Here is a 20,070-nt window from a genome sequence, read left to right as displayed (position 1 = left end):
AGTTAAGACAAATCAAACTAGAAGGGTTTGATTCATATGTGGACAAAATATGAGGCGGTTGTTACATGTGGGTAAAAGCTATTAGGAAACGTAATTTATGTGAATGAGGTTAAAAATTTAGTGGAATATATCTACTATACTAATAAGGTATTACTCACACACCTTACGAAAGTTCGCATTACAATTATGAACAGAGTCCATAGCAAAAAACAAAAACTATTTAGCCTATGCTGGAATAAGCGTATCTAAACAAGTTTTTCATACAAAATGAATTGTTAAATCGAGATATTGCACTAGATCAAGTAGGACTGTGTTCATATTTTAACACGAGAATTGTTTTATGGTACCCAACAAACAAAACAATATGGAGAACTCCACCAAATAGTTTTCATTTATGGTAACTTGTTTCTTGCATTGTATGGTTGTAATATCTTACTAGCAAATAATAATAATAATAATAATAATAATAATAATAATAATAATAATAATAATAATAATAATAAATGATAGATGTATACACTATACTTTGGTAATACAGAGGCAGGGACGAACCTAAGCTGCATAGACAGCAATCCATGGACCGTCCATGGTGCTACCAAGTAAGTCTCTGGGTGACTTCTCTTACAAGAAAGTAATGATCCTATGAGAATAGGATTTGTTAGTACATGGCGCATCACATTTTCCATTTTCAACTTCTTGTTCTATTCACTTGTAACAAGCTCTTTTTTTGCCAAGTCTATCCGTTTTTTAATGATACAGTTGTATGCATCCTAGTTGCTACAAAGGTGGGGTAATGAAGTTTCCATTTTCCATAAATAAATCCAACATTAGTTGTTACATTGTGGCTGAAGTAATGTGGTGTCCGACACTCGACACCATGCCTTGTGAACTAAACAACTCTTCATGCCCTCATTATTTGCTAGGAAAAACTACACATACATATAGAATGTAAAATCCACAGGCGTTGAATAAAAAAAGAAGAAGAAAGAAATGCAACTGTGTATGGAGATGTGAAAGTTGCGCGACCTCTCAAAATCAAACCAAATGCATGGATTGATCGTAATGATGCTTCCTCAACAAATATCATTCAAACAAATTTGTGGAACACAAGTATTGGAACATATTTTAGTTGCAAAATCAAAACAATGGAAGCATGTATACGAAAAATATTCACACATAGTGCTAAATACATTTTCTAAGCTTTCTGTACTCCCTTTTTTTCGTTACCACTTTTACCTTCATCTAAAGGGCATTTTTTTGTGTGAGGATAAACTATTGATGTAAGATTCAATAGAGCCTAGAACATAGGGTTAAGGCATCGATTGCTTGGTGATGGCAAGAGAGGTAAGGACAGATATACCAAGAAGGGTCATTGCGAAAGGCGGTGGATAATATAGGTGGTGAATTAGTTCTTGGGAAGGTGGCGGATCCAGATCTAACAATGATTCAAGAGAGACGATGAAGGTGATAGAGAGAACGACAATAAGATGGCAAGGGGGAAGAGCCGAGGAGGTGACATATGGGGTCGGTGTTGCTCTTGGATCTAAAGGCCACAATGTAGAAGGGAGTGTGGGGTGGTTGTACCAACACTAAGGGTAAACAAAACTTGGTGGCAGGGGGACGCAAATGCTATACAAAGGGCTAGGGAGAGATCTCTAGGGTTAGAGATTTATGATTGGCTTATATAGAGAACATGTGGAGTAAATTGGTAAAGCCAACTGTCCATAAATCTGATATGGTAGGAAATATTTTGTGGTTATCAAATAGGAAAGCCCAAGAGCTTTGAATATGCCAGATGAACAAAGTTATGAGAAAGACGTGCCCATAATGTCGTGACCCCATAATTGGTTAGTCGCTCACCCTTTTAATAAATTGTATCAGTTTAGATCATTGGTGGACCTAGGAATGCAATGCAGCTTGTGCAAAAGCAGACCACATGACCCAGAGGAGTGTACATGGGCCACGACCCAACTGTTGGCATATGCGGTGCGCAACCCAGAAGTCTGGGAAATGCCAGAGTAGGAGGGGCGATCCTACTATCTTAGTAAATTGTCAAAAAAACACCACAATTGTGGGCGAGTTCTCAAAAAGCCATCGAATCATTAACAATGCGAAAAAGTGTTTTTTCCTAAAAACACAAAACACTCGGTTGAGCTCGTTTTGATAAGAATTAAGATTGGGTCCCACTTTAAATGATGACACAGAAAGGGAAAAGTCACACCATTTGACTCAACTGACATGCTGGCATAGGGCCCACCTGTCATCCTCTCTCCCACACCTTCATCCTCTTTGCTCCTGTTTAGCCCCCGACCAGGAGCCTAGGTACACATCGCACATCGGCGCCAAGGTCGCTTGCTGCCCCCTCTTTCTCCCCAACCAGGACAAAGCAGAAATAGCCACAACCATGAATGATTTCCTCTTCTGGTACAACGGAACAATAGCGACACCGTCCTGATTCCTCAGGCCATGTCCCCCTTCTCCTCCAACAAGCAACACATCAGCCACCTAGTCCTGGAGGCCGGCAGGAACATGTCCAACTTGTACAAGTCAAACGAGTACCACCAGGTAGCCCGCAAAAGAGGGGCTATGGCGCGGTGCGGCGACGACAGTTTGTAGAGCGACGATTGTGCACAGCTTTGCGGCCATGGCGGCACATGCCGCAGAAGTATAGTGTATCAACAATCACGTTCTCCTTGTGCTCTGCAGGTCACTAGAGAATCATCGAGGGGCGACCATGGCTCGATCGTCTTGGTTGCGATGGCGACGCCCACGATTTAGATCTCCTAGCCGTGGATGAAGAGGAAACCATCGCACCCATATGAGTGAGGGTACAAAGAATGTGACGACGCAACAGCCGTTGGTAAGCACGTTCAGGACTCCAGGGGCTCACACATCTAGAGAGGCCTTCAATGCAGATGGGAGAGCAGGAGGAAGGGTCGGCCACCGAAGTGTCACACCGGAGCTCGAGGCTCCCTTAGCTCACCCGGTTCAGGGGCGACAGTGATTCGTGCCCATGGATGGCGCACACTCCTGCTATGGTGCCGAGGCCACCATGCAACTGTTGTCCCGTGACCTCTAGTGATCCCACGCCTAAGGCCGTTGGTCGTTGTCATCGTGTTCTTCGGCCACCCCAAGCGCCCAAACCACTCCAGGAAGCTGGAAATGTGTCCCCTTTGCCGATTGCATGCACGAGCTCGTCAAGACTCACACCGCAACACACACTTTGTTCATCTACGGTCCGCTTCATGGCATGGCAGTGACTGCTCACAGAGCGCGCACAAGGTGCTGGATGAAATGCATGAGAGACAGAGGAGGGATATAGATGCTGATGCATTAACCCTACAGCAACCTAATGTCATAGTATAACGGCGCGAGTTTTAGATGTCATCTCAGCATTGACAATGGGCACCAACCGTTAGATTCAGCATCAAACGACTCTCAACTGAGTGTTTAGTGCTTTTAGTTTTTTTACCGAAATCCATGGTTTACAAACATTAGTCAGTGTTTTTTAAGGAAAGAGTCCATAATTGTGGTGTTTTTTTGACAATTTTCTCTTATTATTTAGATGCTCCGCAAAAATATGACACTTCAAGCTCTCACATGAAGCTCGGATATTTCTCTCTTGATCACATTTCTGGTCGCCAAATGTGCAAATAGGTCTTCAAAAGCAGGATTTCGCCTCCTGAGGTGCTTACAAAGAGCTCTCCACCAAATATGTTGAAGAACAAAAAGTTTCAATCATCTAGATCAAGAGCAAAAGAACAAAAGCCAACCTTTTCAAGCAGCTTCTCCATTGCAATAGGCTAAACACCACTTATGGCGCACAATGTTATGGCGGGAGGACAAATGCCTTGATGCCAGGATCAAGTTGAATCAACACGTCACTCATTTGTCGTTTTTGTTTCACCTCTATGACCTGGACAAGAATTGCCATTCAACACTATGTTGTCCTAAATCCAAAAATAAAAACACTATGTTGTCCTCGACGATCTTGGTTAGTGATCTGACCCTTTTGGCTGCTATATCTTGGCATGACTATTACTCCCTCCATTCCAAATATATACAATACCAAATTTGTATGATTAGACCCATCATGAAACTATTTTCATATATCATTAATCTTTGTCAAACATACATATGTTTGATTGTTACATAAATTGATGCCCCTTATATTATGGGATGGAGTGAGTAATTCATACGTTTCTTTTGAGAAATGATTCCAAATGAACCACTTGGAATTGATATCTAGTAACTTGCTCCTAATCGGTTAAAATGTTTGAAAGATCGTGGATGTCGCCTAGAGGGGGAGTGAATAGGCGCTTTAAAATAATTACGGTTTAGGCTTAAACAAAAGCGGAATAAACCTAGCAGTTAATTTGTCAAGCACAAAACCTAAAACAACTAGGCTCACCTATGTGCACCAACAACTTATGCTAAGCAAGACAAGCAACTATGTGATAGCAAGATATATGACAAAGAACAATATGGCTATCACAAAGTAAAGTGCATAAGTAAAGGGCTTGGGTAAGAGATAACCGAGGCACGCGGAGATGACGATGTATCCCGAAGTTCACACCCTTGCGGATGCTAATCTCCGTTTGGAGCGGTGTGGAGGTACAATGCTCCCCAAGAAGCCACTAGGGCCACCGCAATCTCCTCACCCCCTCGCACAATGCAAGATGCCGTGATTCCACTAAGGGACCCTTGAGGGCGGTCATCGAACCCGTACAAATGGCAACCCTTGGGGGCGGTCACCGAACCTGTCAAATTGCTCGGGGCGATCTCCACAACCTAATTGGAGACCCCAACGCTTGCCCGGAGCCTTACACCATAATGATTGAGCTCCGAACACCACCAACCGTCTAGGGCGCCCAAGCACCCAAGAGGAACAAGCTCAAGGGCACCAAGCACCCAAGAGTAATAAGCTTCTCAACTTGTAACTTCCACGTATCACTGTGGAGAACTCAAACCGATGCACCAAATGCAATGGCAAGGGCACACAGAGTGCCCAAGTCCCTCACTCTCAAATCCCACCAAAGCAACGAAAGCTATGGAGGAAAATGAGAGGAAGAACAGGAGAACACCAAGAACTCCAAGATCTAGATCCAAGGGGTTCCCCTCACATAGAGGAGAAAGTGATTGGTGGAAATGTGGATCAAGATCTCCTCTCTCTTTCCCCCCAAAAACTAGCAAGAATCCATGGAGGGATTGAGAGAAAGCAAGCTCGAAGAAGGTCAACAAATGGGGGAAGAACACGAGCTTAAAGGATAAGGCTCAATGGGGAAGAAGACCCCCTTTTATAGGAGCTCCCAAATCCAACCATTATGTGCTCAGTCTGCGCACGAGCGGTACTACCGCTCAGGGAGCGGTACTACCGCCCGGGCGGTAGAACATAGAGAGCAGAGCAAAACAGAGGGTGAGGCAGAGCCGTATGAGCGGCACTACCGCTAGAGCCCGCGGTACTACCGTTGGCCGCAGCGGTACTGCCGCTTGGCCCAGCGGTACTACCGCTGGGACTGCGCACAACACCTACCACGAGCACAGGGAGGAGGGCCATTGAGCGGCACTAGGGGCGGTGGTAGCCGCGGTACTACCGCTCCTACTGCCGCTACTACTGCCGCTGAACCCGACACGAGAAAACCACGTCTCGAGTCGAGGCGGTACCAGCGCGGAACCGGAGCCATACTACCGCTTATGGCCATGGGCGGTACTACCGCTGTGAGACAGTGGTACTACCGCTTGTGGCGATACGCGGTACTGCCGCTCCGGCCCAACGGTACTACCGATGGCACCAAACATATGCCACTTCCACGAAAACAAGTATACTCCAAGGAAAACCAGAACTGCCATAACTTCTGCAAATGAGCTCTGAATCAAGCAAACTCAAGCTTGTTGGAGAGGCAAAGGAGGTATGCCTAACAACCGAGAAGAACCGGCATAACCTCCAACATCAAAAACATCATAGAAGATGCGAGTGAACTCCGTTTTCGATGAACTCGAGCTTGTCATCAAGATGACAATAAGCTCCAAATCTCACAAAGAGAAGAACCAAAACAAGAACCAATAAAGATGATGCAAGGATGCAATGGTTTGAGCTCTCTACGAATGATACGATCAAGCTACTCATCGAGAGCCCCCCCCCTTGATAGTACGGCAATCGATCCTATAACCAGGTCTCCCAACTACCACCATGAGACCGGTAAAATAGAAAACTTATCAAGGGCAAACCTTTGCCTTGCACATGGTCCACTTGAGCTAGATGATGATGATCTTGACTCCTTCAAGTTGGACCACCTTTCTTGATTGCGTTAGCTCGATGAAGACTAGTTGATTGCTCCCCCATACTCCACTATGGGTGAGCCACTCTTTCGCACATCTTCACAAGTCCATTGTCACCACAATGGACGGCAAGCTTCAAGCATTTGATCTCTTTGTGATGCTCCACTTGAACTTGCACACCGCAACCTAACCCCACAAAGAACTCTCACATAGACCATGGGTTAGTACACAAAGCGCAATGGACAATGCTTACCATACCATGGGATCACTTGATCCCTCTCGGTACATCATCTAGTTGATCATCTTGATTCACTCTTTGACTAAGTCTTGATCAACCTCTCACAAGACCAATCTTTAGGTAATTCCTTGAATAGGACCTTGGTCGACACAAACTCTCCTTGAAACCAACACATGTACTCCAAGAAAAGCCTATGGACAAAACCTTCAAATATAACTCAAGGCAACCATTAGTCCATAGAGATTGTCATCAATTACCAAGACCAAACATGGGGGCACCGCATGTTCTTTCAATGTTGTTCATCCACTGCAAGAGCCAGTATCGTGGGGAATACCTGCATGTAGTGGCGCCAAAGGCGAAGGGCACCGAGCAGCATAGGCGCCCCGACCTAGACGCCCCATCAGTCGGTCGTGAAGCGCCACTCTGCTAGCGTCCTCCTCCTCGTCACCCAGGTGGAGCCCTGCCGGCGTCCACCTCCGCCCAAGCTCCACAATGACGTCCTCCTCTACCCAAGCTCCACGACGACCTCTCACACATGTAGCTAGCTACAGGCACAACATTGGCAACTAATGTGTTCTCTGATTTTGTCAGCTAGCTGCATGCACAATGAATGTTAAACTCATTTTCTCCCAGAGGCAAGATGCTGAACAACGTTGCTAATTTGTTCTCCGATTTTGTAGAATGTGCCGAATAGAGTTTGCTTAGCATGCTGAATGGAGTGCTTGATCTATGTATAAGTGCCTTTTTATAAAATTCAGACACGGTGAATTGGATGTCTATGTATATGTGCGTTTAGAAAATTCCGAGATGAAGCACCGCTAACGTTTGCATTGTATATTTTGCTTCTTATAAAGTTTCTGCGATGGAGCATTGCATTGCTATTTTTCTTGTTATAATTGACTATATTTTTCTTGTTGATATCATGTCAAAATGGTGATGTTTTATTAACCGAATTATTTGGTGAGTATAGAGCAACCAAACAACTGCAGTTGCATATACTCAGCACGTCTGCACTCGGTATGTCTCAAAGGAGAACAACCATGCTAATGTGAGAACAACTACTAAACACATCCTTAATTGCGCTCTTTGACACCAATGGTACATTAAAATTGGTGAAGATGTCGGACCCGCGGTGCTAATGTAAGAAGTTTTTCTTTCTTTCTTCCTCTTTTTTAGATTTTCTTTTAGATGAATCTTCCTCTCGTTTAGCTTGTCCTCATCCTACCACCATGAGGCTGCGCATAGCAACTTGTTGTGTTGTTGGTGCCCTAGAAAAACTTGTTGAGTTGACAGCGTTGCTGGCTGCAAATTTGCACTATTCGGTTGAGAATAATCAATAATGTTAGAACCATCCCTTAAAAAAAAGATGTTAGAACCATCACCACCAGCGTCCGTGATGGATAGATGACGAGACAAGGCCTGTGTTAACTCGTTTACTGTGAGAGCTCCAGCTGCTTCCTGCTAAACCTATGTGGTGCTTCCTGCCTAAGCAGACCGCACGTCGATATAATGTTTTCTGTGGATGGTGTTGGAAGGAATTTGAACATAAATCACCTTAAATTGTAAAGGAGAAACCCCGCCAAAAAATGGAAAGGAGAAAAATGTTATTTCAACATTTGGGTTGGGCTGGCTGAGATGGGCCCCCTTTTTTATATAAGTGGAGACGGGCCAGCTGAAACCAGAGGAAGCCCATCTGGGCCTTATAAGCCCGACTGTTGTCCTGACGAAAGGACACCCGACACCCGAAGAAGGGAAACCCCACCTTGTCCGCCGCCGCCGCCACCCACCTCTTCTCCCAAACGCTCAACCCTACTTCTCCGACCATGGCCAAGAAGCGCGGCGAGAAGAGGTCGGCACCACCACCGCCACCGCCGCCGGCTGCCTCCTCTGAGGAGACGCACTCGGGCGCAGACGAGTCCGAGGACGAAGAGACCATCGCCGTGTCTCGTACCCCTGCCCCCAAGAACCCGCCCCCGCAGCCGCAGAAGGGCGAGGAGTCCGAGACCTCTGACGAGGAGGAGGAGGAGGAGCCATCCCCCGCGGCCCCGAACACTGCCCCCAAGAAGCAGCCTCCGCCGGCGCGACAGAGCGAGGACTCCGACAGTTCCGACGACGAGGAGGATGGGGGTTCCGAATCTGACAAAGATGCGCCGCCGCCGAAGCCATCTCCGAAGCAAGAAGCGAAGGCCCCGGATGCCAAGAAGCCGCGCCTGGCTTTCCACCGCGTCTGGTCCACCAACGACGAGGTCCGTATCCTCCAGGCCCTCGCCGCTCACCAAAAGGAGCACGGCGTGCTGCCGCAGCCCGACGCTCTGGTCGAAGCCCTCGCCGGAAAGCTCGACAACCGTGCCTACAGCAGCAAGGAGCTCCAGGGGAAGGTCAAAAGCCTCAAGCATCGGTATGTGTCAGCCGCCAAGAAGCACGAGCTCCCGACCAAAGAACACGACCGCCGGCTCTTCGACCTCTCCAAGATCCTCTGGAGCGGCCACAAGTACAGGGCCCGTGCTGCCACCGCTTCTACTGCTGCTGCCACCGCCAAGGCGAACAACCACGAGCCCAAGGGATTTGAGGAGATGTGTGAGTTGTACCCGTACCTCGCGGAGGAGGTGAAGAAGAGCATGTTCAAGCGGGAGTTCGGAAAGATGGACGACGACAAGGCACGCTTGCTGGACGAGAAGATCAAGAAGCAGAGGGTACAGCAGATGAAGGTGGAGCTTCGCCGCAGCGACCTTGCCAGGGAGGTGACCAAGGCGATAATGGACCTGATCGACTGATGGGAGTGGGATGAGCTTATCTGAAACTGTATCGATGATCACCCGAAATTGGTGACAACGTGAGCATCCTAGAATTGGTAAATTGTGCCGTGTTTGATGGTAAGAATGTTTTTGCGGCAAGAGAGTGTGATCACTGGTTCCGTCAAATAGTGTTAGGTTAAGAGATGCTAGCTGAATGGGTTAGTTCAGTAAAGATGTTCTGCTGTTATTAGTTTTCATAGCTCGTTCATACAGGTTGTTCTTGGTCTTTTGAGTGTTTCAGATTCCAGGTGCGGATTAGATTTCGCTTTTGAATATTTCAAAGGTATAGACAGGAGTCATAAGTCTGAATTCGATGACTGTTATGGATCACCGGATTGTGTTTTGCATTGTGGTGGATTACTGCTCTCCTCGCTAATCTGCTAGTTTTTTGTTCGTTCATGAATGGATCCCCATGTTCTGATATCGATGACTGTTAAGGTTCTCAGGCTTTATTTTGCATTGCAGTGGATTTTGCTGACCTTGCCTGTTTGCGTTGTTTTTCTTGTCTATTTTTCTGTATTTTAACAAGAAGATGTTTTTCTTGTCTATTTTTCTGTATTTTAACAAGAAGATGTTTTTCTTGTCTATTTTTCTGTATTTTAACAAGAAGAGCTCTATTTCAGCTATATGGGTTAGTCGTGCCTTGTTTGTGCTGGAGGTCACCAACTCCTGATCAGTGGCCACCGCGGTGCTGAATCCTGCAAACCAAGGAGGCCCTACATGAATCCTTCGCCCGCAATTTGGTGAATTTTGTGCTCTCTCCTGTCTTTCCGTCACCCTTTCTATTCTCAGCTCTCACGATTGAATCAGCCACAAGTGAATTAGGCATAGAATACTTGCAGGCCATGGACCTGGTGCTTTCCCATTGCTTTAATCTCTCTTCTCAAGTGCATCAAACTACGGAAAGAAGATGAACATCTTCAAGTTTTTCCCAGCCCCATCTCAAGCTGCTATGTTGCGGATGCAACACCACTCCTCCGATTGTGCGCGAATCTTGGTGCGAGGACATAATCGTTTGCTTTGATTCTATTTTTTCCGTGACATAGCATCATCCCAGCATAGTTGCTCTAATCTCCCCCCGATCCCATTTTTTCAGATAGCAACTTTCTGTGTTTTGTCCATTTAAATCCTGACAATTTTTCTGTTTCTTTAGACTTTTATACCTGGCAATTATATATGCTATAGCATGGCAACTCATTTTCTGAAAAATACGACATATCCCTCTGATATAGCATCCGCAATTTCTGAACATGGTGATGACTTTCTGCCTCGAATGCACCGATACTTCAGGCAACTAGCGAATCGGTATCGAATACCGTATCTGATACCGATACTCCTCTGATACGCTCCTGATACCTATCCAAGGAGTATCCATGCATAAACGATTTAAAACAATTCAGATACTTGAAGGATACTTTTTCAGTTCGTTTTGGATACGACCCAGCCCATCTAAGAGACCACTGAGCCCAGTTAAGAGGCAGACAGCAACCCTAGTACCCCAGTGCTCCCTTCCTTTCCCTCCCAGTTTTCGTTCCTCTCTCCCGAGCTCACACCAGGCGGCTGGTGGCTGCGTACCTAGCAGCTACACACCCAGGGCCGGCGGCAGCGGCGACTAGCCGGCGACGAGCTGCTACTCCTCACTAACGCCTCCTGTCACGCAGCAAATAAGCATGTACACTTCTCTTCTCCTTTTCTCCTGCCCAGCCAAGCCCATCCCCTCTTCTTTCTCCTCTGATCTGTGAAGATCTCATTTTTCTCATCAGATGGCTCCTCCTGCTGAACCTCCTACTGTACCTACAAATCTAAGGGCACCATTGTGGAGCCATGTTCAAATCATAGAGAAATCACCTGGAGGGAGCAACACTAAATGGAAATGCGACTATTGTGGTCATGAAGCTTTGAGTAGCTACTCTAGAGTTTCTGCTCATTTGCTAAAGAAGACAGGGAACCATGGAATCCATGCATGTAAAAACGTCACGGTTGGCATTCTGAATCCTTTTTTTTGAAAAATAAATAAATAGTAAAACGTATCCGTATTGGCACTTTTTCAAAATGATGAATTTACGTATCCGTATTGGTCCGATACTGATACCCGTATCCGTATCGGTGCATTCGAGCTTTCTGCACTGTACCATGGCAATTCTCTGTGTTGTAGCATTTCAATCTCTATTCTACATCATGGCAATTTTCTATGATGTAGCATGATAATTACCCTCTTGCAGCATGGCATTTCCTAAAGTCATGTGGGAACTTTTTCTATTTCTGCAGCATGGCAATTCTCTATGTTGCAGTGCAACAATTTCTGAACTTTTTTTTGCAAGTTTTTTCTGTTGCAGCATGGCAATTCTCTAGATGTGTGCGAGGGAAGAGGGGTGGGTAAGTAGTCTGACAGTGGGGACATCGACGAGGACAAATCTTCGTCGTGTGTAGAGCGCCGTTCGCTTGCGGGAGCCTCCCAGAGCGCATGATCGTTCGTAGCATACGATCTGCCGTATGAGAGCACATCTCAAATCCTTTTCAGATCCGAGACCTTTAAGCCCCTGATTATTCCGCTTCATTGCAGGTACATTTTTTTCTCTTTATTTAGGAACAAGCGCTCTCCTTTTATCCCCCTTCATGAAATCTTGCTAGGTCGTCTTGGAATCTCTATGTCAGTACCAAGCCGACCGCTGGGCAGTTGGAATTAGTGGAAAAAATAGGCATGTGAATTAGGTGCAAACCAAACAATCAGAGCTCAACAAAAAATCCATGTCCATGATTTGGTCAGCTCATACCCAACTAAACACCATCGTGCACCTATGCAGCCAGCCCGCTGGCAACACGTTCCACACGTAGCGTATATCCCACTCGTCAGTCGGCCTCCTGACCTGACTCCTGACCGACACACCGCTGCATGTCGTGGCCAAACTAGCCTCCACTCCACTCGGACGTGCAGATCAACCGTGGCCACATTCCGAAGATTGAAATTCCATGTCACTAGCCCGAGCAGCGGCCGACCGGCGACCACGGGAAGAAAGGGAGAGGCGGACCGGACAGGCTTGTGATCCGATCGGTAGCGAGGAGTCGTCGTCGGCGCCGGTCCGTGCAGTATGGGTTCCGGCCATCCACCGCTATCGCGCCCCCACGGGCGTCGACCGGGTCCCGTGGTCTACTCCGTCGCGTGGGTCGCCGTCGACTGTCGTAGTTGAGCTCACAGCTGAACGCTTTAGTTAGTTATAGTTAGGCGTTGAACGGAGGCAGACGGAACGAGCTCGTTGCTGGTCGACGCACGGCGAACGGTGGTCGACGAGAAGACCTCGTGGAGCCGATCTGGCGGCCAGTGCCGTGACGGCTCGTCGGCGTACGTGCCGGCCATTGGATTGGCGGGAAAAGCTTGAGCTTTACAGCTCGAAAGCCTTCTTTTTTTTGTCCGTCCGTCTCTCTTTGTGAACGTGTGTGGAATAAACGGGAGAAATTCGCGCCTTTCGATCTGCTTCAATAAAGCAAAGGGAGCTGTTGGGATCATCAAATCGTACTTGTTTGTTTTGGTTCAGGAATGAATGTGAAACACGTACGTACCTGAAACTCGTTTTTTTCTAAAGGAAACGAAAAGAATGTGAAACACGACTCCACGAGCAGATGAAGGCAGGCACATCGGCAGTCTGAACATTGGACGAGCACAACAAAGTGGCAGAGATAAGATGGCGTGAGAAACGTGTCTCACTTTGGAGAGCGGCGTGAATTTAAATAAAATGAAATATATTTGTTCTAAAAATAAAATCTGTTGTCAGAAAAATAGTAGTAAAAATCTTTAAAAAATAGCATCCAAGATGTTCGAGTGTGCTAGGAGCGACATTTGAGGTGCCCAATGCAAAAATAAAATAAAATTTGGTTGTCGAAGAAACTTAAAAACATTTTGAAGACCTGATTTTCCTCCCTTGAGCTTTCAAATGCCATTTGCCCATTAAATTTTGCACGCTCCGGACGCACTTGAGCATCTTTCAGTGCCAAAACATTTCAGTATTTTTTACTTGTGTTTCTATTTTTCTTTTTCAAATTTATTAATCATAGATAGTAGACGAGCCTGGGCCGATGTATGGATTACCGCTCAGTTTGATGTTTTTTGTAATCTTATATGTTTCCCAACTCGTGGAATTCTGGGCACTGCTGTAATGGGAGGATCACTTCAAAATCGCAAATTACACGGAATAACTTTTGAATTGTGCAAAAGTTAAATATGACAAGAATTAAACAATGTTCAGTTCTCTTCTGTGTTGATCATTTTGTGTACCAAGTATGCAATTACAGTGTAAAGAAAAAAAAAATCAAAATCTAGTCATCCTGGAGTATGTTTTATGCACACATCTAATCTAGCTCCCAAAACAATCTAAACAAAGGGTGAAAGCAGACGCTAAAAAATCCAGCATCTACACCGATCAAAATGGCCTCTTGAGCCCCCTGAAGTCCACCGTCTCGATGCACTCCACGCTGCCCCTGAAGCCATTGAGCAGCTTGAGCAGCTCGCTGGCCCGGTCCTTGGTGACGCCGCCGCAGCCCACCTGGAGCAGCAGGAGCAGCTTCTGGAAGGCGCCCACACGCAGCGCCTCGGCGCAGCACGCGCCGGCGCCGGCGTCCGCGGCGCGGCAGAGGCGCCAGAGCGCGGAGACGGCGAACTCCGTGGCCATGTCGGACACGCGGAACATCTTCTTGACCAGCACCGGCACGACCAGCGCGTGCGCGCGCGCGGACTCGAGTCCGGCGTCGGCGCACAGGACGCTGTCGAGCACTGCCAGTGCCTTCTCGCTCGTCCCCTTGTCAGCGTCCACGAGGAGTTCCGCCACGACGGGCACCGCGCCTAGCTCGGCGAAGCGGGCGGCCGCGCGGTCGCTGCCGGAGACGAGGTAGTAGGCCGTGACGAGCGCGGCCTTGGTGGCCTGCGGGGACACGGGGTTCCTGACGAGGCCGACGAGCGCGCTGCACACGCCCGGCGTCCTCGAGATGACGTCGACGGTGTGCCGGTCGGCGGACGAGGCGAGCTCGCGGAGGACGATGGCGGCGCTGGCCCGCGCGGCGAGGTCGCCGTGGGAGAGCACCGAGACGAGGGTCTTAAGGGAGGCCGGGGATGCAATGCAGCGCCGCGCCTCGTCGTCGAGCGGGAAGAACACGGTCAGAGCCGCCAAGATCTTCCCCAGCGCGCCCATTACCGCGGCGCTGGTGCCCTCCACGGGCTCCCCGGCGAGGCTCTGGAAAGCCGACGAGAGCTGGCGAGCCGCACCTGCCGCCGCGAGGCACCGGCGGTTGCGGTCGCTCTCCTTGCCGATCGCCCTAGCCCTGGCGGCGAGCTGCCCGCACACAGGGGCGTTCCCGCGCCTGGCGGCGGTGGACACGGCGGCGAGCACCTCGGCCGCGTCGGCCTCGGCGACGGGCACCTTGGGCGTGGGCACCCGCTCGGCCTGGTTGGCGACGCACCAGTCCTGGATCATGCGGCGCGTGGCGTGGTTGGGGACGAGGTCGGAGAGCCGCACGGGGCCGCCGGTGACGGGACACGTGGCGCGGCCCCGCGCCAGCCACCCCTCCACGCTCTCCCGGTCGTAGGTGATCCCCGTGGGCGCCGTGACCGGGTCCTTCATCAGCTCCAGCGAGATCGGGCACCGGAAGTGCGCCGGCACGGCCAGCTCCTCCTCGTTCCCAGCGTCCGCCACCTGCGGGCGCCTCCCCCGCCGCAGCAGCGGCAGCTCCGGCACCAGCCTCGTCGCCCGCGACATGGGCAGAACCATCCTGTGAACGAGAAGAGGCGTGCGAGGCGGAGCTTCCAGTCGGTCGGTCAGTCGCACGTTGCCGCGGCCGGAAAGTTTGAACGGAACGGAGTGAAGTTGAAGTCGTTGGCGTCGGTTGGAAGTTGGAACGGAGGGAGGAGAGGTCGAGGTCTGGGGGAGGTAGTGCGGCGGTGGAGCGGGATATATAGGTTGTGGAGTGGGGGGAGGGAAGCGGGGTGACGTACGTAGGCGGGGTTGGGAGGGGGGAGACGGAGACTCGTGGACTTGTGCGGGGCGGAGGATTATTTTGTTCGTTTGGTTGTGGTTGGGTCGAAGCGTTTGAATGTTGACCGTTGAACACGCAACGTTTGAACGTGCGACTCCGGCGCTCTGCTCGCGTGGAGGCCGCGGACGGCATGGAAAAACGGCACGCCGCGCGCGCGGGGATGGCCCGGTGCCAGTTGCCCGAAACCCGGCTGGTTTGCGACCTGGACATCTCCGCTGGACGGAGTGGTCCGCACTGGCTGGGCCCCGCATGTCAGCCACATCCCCCCACGGTTAATCGACCTCGGCAAGAGGAATATTCCTTAATAATTAATCAACGAAGCCAGTGAGCCACGGACAGCGTTTGCAACGCTGTTCGGCTCCTCCAAGGCGTTTCGCCAGGTCATGGGCCACTGTACAAAATGGTTTCTTTCTGTCGAGACTTTTTGGACCTGGTACGCCGTGTTGCGCGTGTCCGCATGCGCGCGCGTCCTGCTCCGGTTGGCTGGGGATGGAAACGCGCGGCGACAGCTTTGCGGCTGCCTCTTCGGCTTGTTTTGCACGATTTCGGCTTTTTTTTGCACGATTACGGCCGGCCGGCGCCCAAGGAGGTCGTCCTGTTGACTGCCGACCGGAGTGCGTTCCGTGTGTTAAACTGCAAAGCTAGGACTCGTAAGTCAGTCGTAGGCAATACATAAAGGACTGTTTAGCTTTAGATGGGGAAATAAAGACTTCTTGCAGTGTATTACTGGAGGTGCAAATCATCTTATGTTAGTACTCTCTCCGGTAATTTTTAGTCTGCATATAAGTTTTGTCCGAAATCAAAATATCTCTATTTTAATCAAACTTATAGAGTACGAACAATGATGATTGAGTTGGCTGTAAAAGCAAGAGAAGATGAAATAATAGTGGTTGCTCACTCTCCATGGGGTGTGTGTGTGTGTTGGGAGGGGTCTTTGTGTGGCGATATAATCAGTGGCGGAGCCAGGAAAACTTAATCGGGGGGCCAACTGATGTTAAATCATGTTGGGGAGGGCCAAAGCCAACAAAATCATCATATTAGCAGTAGGTAATCACTCATGTAGTGGCAAAATCTGCATGTTGACCTGGTCCGGGGCCCCTGCTGGCACCCCCTGCCTCGGCCACTGGATATAATGGCGTTTCACATTGTTGCCACGGGTATGCAGAAGACGTGTCCACGAGTAAACTGAAAAAAAAATCATTTTTTTTATTTTTTTTTGTAAAAAATATTGACAAATGTTTTGATTGGTTGCAAAATTTCACCATGGAATGACTTTTGTGGTAGACATGGCAAAAAATATTTTTGCCATGTCTACCACGAAGTCATTCCATGATATTTGCAAGCAATCAAAATATTTGTCAATGTTTGCTACAACAAAATTCATTTATTTAAAATTTTCAATTTGCCTTAATTAAACTATTCACCCGAGCTCATGTGAGCTCGAGCTGAGAAGAGCACTTTCGAAGAAAGATGGCTTACTCGTAGGTGTCTATTTGTCGTATCTTGTCATGGTTCTATCGTTGTTGGTCATTTCATGTACTTTGATTGAAACATATTTTGCCTCATTGCCTTGCATCTTCCTTCATAACAACTAAGGTCTGACTGTAATACTCAACTTGAATTTTACAGTCTCGTGAATTGCTAAAACATAGAGAAGCACCGACTAAAATAAAATGCAAAAGCGAAGAAAAGAATTCAATAGCACAAAAACAATTAAGTAAATATGAACATATGTCTTTGTATTGTGTTTCTCAAATAAGAGTCACGCATTGTGCAACCATTGTATATTAAAAGTGCAAAAGACAAAAAAAAAGTTTGCAAAGCCGCATACAAGTAGTATAATCCGATGAGTACAACTGTACATTATAATTTTTTTTGTAGAATTTGCAGCTCATATAGATTAAAAGAACAAAAATATTCCTCTACAACCTGAATACTTTAGTATCAACCCTCCTCCCCCACCCCCAACCCCGAAGCCCAAACAAAGATCGCAACACGCAAACTGAATGAGATAGATATGCCAAAAACCGAGTGAAATCACACAAAAAGAGTCGACTGAAGGCAATAAGTGTTGAGTTAACCGGCTGAATATAGTCCTGATTTTATTTTTTGAAATGGAGAAAAAAATATTTGCCTCATCCATTAATTAAAAGAAAGATAATTAACTAGTGAATTAAAAAAAGTATGAAATCCGTCACATACAAAATACCCCCACAGGCAACACTACAAAGAAATCCTCGTCGAGATAGCACATTAGCGTCTTTGTCATCACTTCTCCCCGAGCACGCGTCACCACCACTCCCTCTGTCTATCCTTTATAAAAAAATAACCAGCGAACGTTCGCTAGGAGGCATGACAAGTGCGAACGATTTTCATGACAATTTGTGTTGTCTGCGGATGGCTATTTTTTTTAGCAAGCATGACAAATCCGCCCAACTCATTTTTTTGCCAAGATTTGTGGTGCTTCCAGAAGGAATTTGTCTTACCAGGGAACTTTCCAAAAAAAAAAGTCTTAGCAGGAACGTCAGCAGCATAATATTCCATTTCTTATTCTGAGAAGAAATATTTGATATCAATTTACACGACAATATTTGTGGCACATAAACAAGTTCAGTCCAACGCTCTCGTGTTATGAGCGGGCACCAGAAAAGCTTCAGATAGCAATGGATATTTGCTGGAATACGATGCGCATACCGTATCCTCATTGCACGGCTGCGAGACGAGGAGCCAATCAAAGGCGAGCTGGATACGTGATACGTCCTCACCATCTTAGCTAGTACAACAACTGTCCGCGCCACCGCGGTACGTGCCTTTATCCATCAACAGGCACACACACCGTCAAGGAGAATTCCTGGTCGACGGCAAATCCGCGTTACGTTTCACGTAGCGATGCGTACGTCGTCGTCGACCACGCAATGTTTGCTGAAATTTGAGATGGGCTCTAGGTCCATATAGCAATTTCTGAAAAATCTCTAAAGGCCCATGTGGGTTATATGTAGGTGTAGTGGAAAGTTTAGTCCCATCCCGAAAATGAAAAAAGAGTTGGACCTCCTTATAAGGGTTTTTTTCTACATGCTATTGTAGATTGGGAAGATAAGAGGCCCTTGCGCACTCCTCCCCCACCTCCACGCCTCGTCCACCTGTTACGGACTCGGACGTGGGTCACCAAAGCCATGGCCTACTGGAGGGGTATAACTTATTTATCCCGCTCCTACTATTTTCTGTTTTAGCCATGCTAGCGTTATACGTAGATCTTTCTGAATATCAGTATGTGTTTATTTGTGTCAATGCCATGCTAGTGATTTACTCGTGGATTAATTTAATCGAGAAATTGCCTATTTATTCAACAACGTTTTTTGCCTGTCCTATCGAGCCGGCATAAAGCCGGCCGTGGCAGCATCTTCCATAATGGAATGAAAATCCGTCTTGATGGGTAGGGAGCTACCAGTAGATGCCAATGAGCATTGTCGAGCAGATCTCGCCGGAGATACATATGCTGCAAGTGCAAGTGGCGGTCGATGTGGTCTATGGCATTTTGTTCCTATGTTGGAGTTGGACAGGGACGAGTCAAGTGGTAGACAAGCTTGCCTTTAGTGTTTCTCTGAGCTGAGCTGCTGCCGTTTCCCAGCTGCCACTGGAGCTGGCGCTGTCGTACAGTAGGCGTAAAATGGAAGACGAACCTAAAATGAACGCCACTCTGGTCAATGGACTTCGTCGTCCAAGTGGCCATCGACTCGAACCTGATTCTTTCCATCCGGCCCAGATAAATCCCAGCTGTTTCCTCACATAAGATACCCTGCAAAAGAAAGAAATCACTAGCAGCCGGCGGCTTGCAAGTTGCAACCATACGTCCGGACAGTACAAGGCAAATTAGCTGACCTATCTCGTGCTCTTTGGCTAAAAGATGCTGAGCATGTACTTACTTGAAGACATGGTCGATGCGCATATGGGTAGGACCTAGCAGCGAAATACGAGCTGGATACTTGATGTCCAAAGAGACCATCACCTGCCTAGCCACCACTGCCCCGCGCGCGAGAGAATTCCTCGCCGACAGTGAATTCGGCGTTTCAGGCGGCTAGTGGTGGCTTTTGTCGGCAATGCGCACGCAATGTTGCACGCAAAGCCGGCCGCCGCCGCACCATCTTACATGGAGATAGATAGATGCCAACGAGCACCGTCGAGCAGAGATCTCGCCGGAGATGCAGATGATCATTTGGTAGTGGCTATGACGTGACAGGAAGAGGTTGGAAACACGTCGTCGATCGTTTCTCTGACCTGGTTTCCCATTGGCGCTGGCGCACAGTGGGCTACCTAGCTCCGATGCTCCATTGGCGTGCCGCACCCGGCCGGGGCGCTTCTGCTCAATTTCCTTTGTGATATTGTCTGTGTTGAGTATATATTTGTGTTATATGTATTGCGTATTATGGCCCACTTCTAGTTATATATAGTTGAGGTTGAGGTCTATCCTATACTTATATATACGTGCACCGGCACCCCATCAATACAACGATTATTATATTACAAAATTATTCGTCTACATGGTATCATCTTTTTCGGTCCAACCCTAGGGTTCCCCGCCGCCGCGCCTCCTCGCGCGCCGCCGCCGCACCCACCACCGCTGTACCCTGCCGCCGCCGCGCTACTCCCTCCCCTACACCATGCCATCGCCGCCGCGCCACCGCCGCCGCGCCTCCTCGCGCGCGCCACCGCTGCACCCATCATCGCTGTACCCCGCCG

At 48.2% G+C, this 20,070-nt stretch overlaps 2 protein-coding genes across 2 annotated transcripts; one reads left to right on the top strand and one right to left on the bottom strand.

Moving 5' to 3' along the window:
• Positions 1-8,243: 8,243 nt before the first annotated feature.
• Positions 8,244-9,642, top strand: LOC123168650 (nucleolar protein dao-5). Its single transcript, XM_044586523.1, has one exon. It carries the CDS (start codon positions 8,341-8,343, stop codon positions 9,289-9,291), a length of 951 nt encoding a protein of 316 aa, XP_044442458.1. The 5' UTR covers positions 8,244-8,340; the 3' UTR covers positions 9,292-9,642.
• Positions 9,643-13,538: 3,896 nt separating this feature from the next.
• On the bottom strand, positions 13,539-15,232 carry LOC123170374 (U-box domain-containing protein 21). The gene has a single exon (XM_044588235.1). It carries the CDS (start codon positions 15,066-15,068, stop codon positions 13,728-13,730), a length of 1,341 nt encoding a protein of 446 aa, XP_044444170.1. The 5' UTR covers positions 15,069-15,232; the 3' UTR covers positions 13,539-13,727.
• Between the last annotated feature and the right edge of the window lie 4,838 nt (positions 15,233-20,070).

The sequence above is a fragment of the Triticum aestivum genome, chromosome 7D, assembly GCF_018294505.1.
Source record: "Triticum aestivum cultivar Chinese Spring chromosome 7D, IWGSC CS RefSeq v2.1, whole genome shotgun sequence".
Lineage (NCBI taxonomy): Eukaryota > Viridiplantae > Streptophyta > Magnoliopsida > Poales > Poaceae > Triticum > Triticum aestivum.
This window is presented reverse-complemented; position numbering and strand designations above follow the sequence as displayed.